Source organism: Bidens hawaiensis, unplaced genomic scaffold (genome assembly GCF_021521415.1).
Source record: "Bidens hawaiensis isolate Kalapana, Puna unplaced genomic scaffold, B.hawaiensis_p1.1 tig00016560_1, whole genome shotgun sequence".
Taxonomy (NCBI): domain Eukaryota; kingdom Viridiplantae; phylum Streptophyta; class Magnoliopsida; order Asterales; family Asteraceae; genus Bidens; species Bidens hawaiensis.
Window position 1 is genome coordinate 79,762 of NW_027492517.1, and position 4,149 is coordinate 83,910.

The window sequence follows — 4,149 nt, forward strand, 5'->3', positions numbered from 1 at the left end:
TACCCGTCAATGTGTCCCCACACGTGAGGGGCATTTTTGTCCATTTTCTCCCCAAATAAACCTTAGTTGTAATTCGCAAGCCCCCCTCATGTGAGGGGCTATGGTGTATTTGGAAAAAAAGGACAAAATTGCCCCTCACGTGAGGGGCACGTTGACGGTTTTAATGACCAGACTTAACAGGGTTAATGAAGTGAGTTTAATTGCAAGTGAAATGAAACTACATGGACGAAAACCGCAAATTTGAAACCGTTGGACTAAATATGTATATTTGGACGAGCCACAGGGACGAAACCACAGTTACTAAAAAATGATTAAACATAGTCTCTTATTAACAGGTTTTATCATGTGTAAACATGTACGCAGCGCGTATCGAAATGATCAAATACTTGTTTACTTTTACCCATTTCAAATTTGAAAATTTTCAACCAGCCCTTTGAGGTTTGAACCATATACCCGACCCGTTTCAAGTGTCGGGTCACGATTTACCATTTACAATTTACACACTCAAATCACAAATCAAACAGTCAGAAATTTGTTCATCATCAGAACCCTAAAAATCAATTTTCTTTGAGGACACAACAACAACAACAAGATGGACGATTACACCAGAGAAATGATGGACCTGAAGACCCTTGTCACTCGAACCCTAGAAAAGAAAGGCGTTCTCGCTAAGATCCGGGTAAAACCCATATCCATATTATATTCGATTTCATCCTTCAATTCATTAGATTTCAGTTATATACGTTTTCTATATATATAATTTGTTAATTCGTGTGGAGATCGATGGTAATGTTGATGTGTTGTTGTGGGTATGAGTTTAATTTAGGTTACAATCACACATTTATGGCTTAATTTGGTTTTTAGAGTGTTGAGTTTGCTAGGGTTAAATTAAAGTTTTTTAAGCAATTAAAGCCTCTGATTTGGGGCTTCATTACCATTAGGATTTGAATCTCAGTGAATTACAATATTATACATAATTTGTTACATTTATCTTATACATTATTTGTTGAATCATGTAGCAATCAATGATAATGTTGACGGTTTATTGTGCGGATGAGTGTATCTAGGTTAGAAACTTATAATCAAACATGTATGACCTAAGTTGGTTTTCTAGGGTTTTGAGTTTGCTAGTAATGATATGTTTTTGTTGTTAAATTCAAGTTTTCTCACTATTATTAACATTGGGATTTGAATCCTAGTTTTCAGCTTCATTTGGAAGATTTTTATTTTTTATTTTTTTAGTTTTATTTTTGAATGGCTCAATTGGATATTTGGAGGATTTTGTTTAGAGGAAAGGTTATATGTTTGTTGTTTGTTCTTATAAGTTGAGTGAAATTGTTAACACATGAGAGGTTTTTGTTAATGTTACAATAAGAGGTTTCATAATGTCTATGAGGTGTAGTTTTTTATGCTTATGGACCATGTGAATGTTCTTTGTTTGTATTTAAGGGCATAATCTATGTTTGAATACTGTTTCTTTGAAGAAAAAGGAAAATAAGAGAACATATCTTTCACGTATATATACTCTTTCGTAATCAACTTGATCATTTATTACTGATCCGTTTGGTTTTTTCTTGCGTGTTTGCGTGTATTTAGGTTAGAATTAAACATATGACCTATTTTGCTTTTAGGTTTTGAGTTTGCTAGTGATGATATCTTCTTGACGTTAAGATAATATAAGTTTTCAAGCTATTCGAACTTCTGATGCGGGGCTTCTTTTGCCATTGGGATTTGAATCTTAGTTTTCAGCTTCAATGGACGGTTTTGTTTAGAGGAAATATTATATATGTTGAGTGAAGGTGCTAACATATGAGAGGTTTTTATAAATGTTAAGATCATGGACCGCGTGAATGTTTGTTATTCGTATTAAAGGGCATAATCTATGTTTGAATATTGTTTATTTGATGAAAAAGGAAAAAAGAATATAATCTTTCACAGTTTCATGTATATATTATCTTTATTACTGATAAACTTGCTATTGGTGAAAGGCTGAACTCAGAGCGAGTGTATTTGAGGCAATCGAGGAAGAAGATAAAGCAATTGAAAAGGACGAAGGTCTACCTCCTGCACTGTTGGGTAGCTGCAATGATCGCGCGAAGAAACTTCACGCATCCCCTTCAGGTATCTTCAACCAAATTTAAAATCGTTTGGTTCATATTTTATCAATCACATTCCTAAGCACAAGTATATGTTTATTTGCATGGAGGATGACATTTAATTTAAATCACCAGGCTGATGTATTTTTTCGGTTTTATTCTGATATGATTTCAGGTCGCCTTCTAACCGCGCTAATATGTGAATACTTGGATTGGGCGCAGCTGGGCCACACACTGAAAGTTTATTTGCCCGAGTGTAATCTGGTAACAAGTTTATTTTTTATTATATGCTTGTGATATATTCATAATTCTTTCAAGTTAACAGTTGTTTTTAAACGGACCATTGCAGCAAAAGGATGCATGGAAAGCAGAGTTAAGGGACTTCAGTAACAAGAATGGTTATGATATAAACAGGAATGGAGATAGCGGCCCATTGCTGTTAGATGTGCTTGAAGGCTTCTTGAAGTTTGAGGTTTGATCTTTATTTTTGAACATGATGATTAGGTTTTACCATCATACTAGTTTGCAGTTAATGCACCTCGTAAATCGTAATTATAAGTCCAGTTACCTTTTTTGCTCGATTTCGGCTGAAATTGTGAGTTGAACCCTTTTACTTGCTTCCAAGTTTGCTGAACTGAGTTGTATCTATAAAGCAAAACAATTTTAAAACCAAACGGATCCATTCTGATTCAATTCCATGTTATAATTTCATGCTTTTGTTGGAATTGTTAGTGTAATTGTAATGATTTAATATCTAATGAATCTAAGACGGGAATCTATCACCACTCAACCCTTAAATTAGCATGACAGTTGAATTTTGTTACATTCGTATTTTTGTATGGATTAAATAAGACTTGATTTTTAATATATGTGAAGTTGCACTGAATAAAAGTATGACCTCAATTAAATATGGATAATTCATTAATTCGGTTTAATATACTAACTTGCTTGATTCTTGCAGAATCAATCTCAAGGAAGAGGCAATGCAGATTCCCGAAACCGAAGGCCGTCTTCATCATCTGTTGTCGGTGGATTAGCTCCTTTAGGGAGGTAATTAACTAATTATCAACATTTCACTTTTAGGTATCATCTTATTACATTTCTTTTTTTAATAATAGTTATATGTTTTCTTTATGCCAGACAAGGTCCCGGTTCCCAAACATCTGGTAAGTATTAATATTATTATTCTTCCTTATACATTATTATTAACCATATATTCATCTATCTTTTTGTTAATTATCTAGACCGAAGAGGAGGTTCTTCAACCTCTAGCTACAGGAATGAGGATATTAACCGCGCCTCAATTGCCTTGGAGAATCTTCAGTTGGACAGAAAGGCCCGAAATTTCACTCCCTCTTGGAGGTTTGTATTCTTAACCGCTTTAATTCATAAGTTTTACATTTTTGGATTTGTGTTACCATCTGTAGCAGTTGTGGCAATGTACAAGTGCTTAATGCTTGATACGCATGGTGAGTTGTACTTTGTAAGAATTGTGATCTAAACCTTAACTGCTGCTAAATTTTGTTTTGCAGGCATGGTGGGGATGACAGCAACTAAGACAATATGTAACAGACTACAATGTCTTTCTTAATATATAAGAAAGTTGCTGTTTCATAAAGAACAAACATTTATGTTCTTTGTTTAATGAGTTAATGTGTTCTCAACTTCAGTCGATATCTTCTTTTCTGTTTGTTTCGATTCTGGATATGATTTAGCATGAAACAATTGTTTTGCATTGTTTTATATTATGAGTGTAAAGTTAGCATCAATATTTTCATTGTTTGTGTTAGCTGTTAAGTCTGCTATTTTGAAGCATAACAGGCGAAAAGTACATGTTTATTTTGTAAAACAAAAAGGTCAACGTTTATTTGTCAACTTTGATTGACAAATATTCATTTTGGCGTTTTTCCAATAGATGGCCTCCTAAAAATGTTGGTACTCCCTATTCTTGACATACTCCGGACACTCTAAACGGCGCGTTACACTCTTACGCGTGTGTATTTGCAGTGGCCAATTATTATAATGTCGTTACACTCTTACGCGTGTGTATTTG

General features: G+C 34.0%; 1 protein-coding gene across 1 annotated transcript; it reads left to right on the forward strand.

Annotated features, from left to right (window-relative positions):
• Window positions 1-489: 489 nt before the first annotated feature.
• On the forward strand, window positions 490-3,852 carry LOC143551668 (protein TONNEAU 1a-like). Its single transcript, XM_077042058.1, has 8 exons — window positions 490-679; window positions 1,989-2,121; window positions 2,272-2,360; window positions 2,446-2,568; window positions 3,058-3,146; window positions 3,237-3,262; window positions 3,341-3,458; window positions 3,629-3,852. The coding sequence occupies exons 1-8, from the start codon at window positions 593-595 to the stop codon at window positions 3,651-3,653; spliced, it is 690 nt and encodes a 229-aa protein (XP_076898173.1). The 5' UTR covers window positions 490-592; the 3' UTR covers window positions 3,654-3,852.
• Window positions 3,853-4,149: the final 297 nt, after the last annotated feature.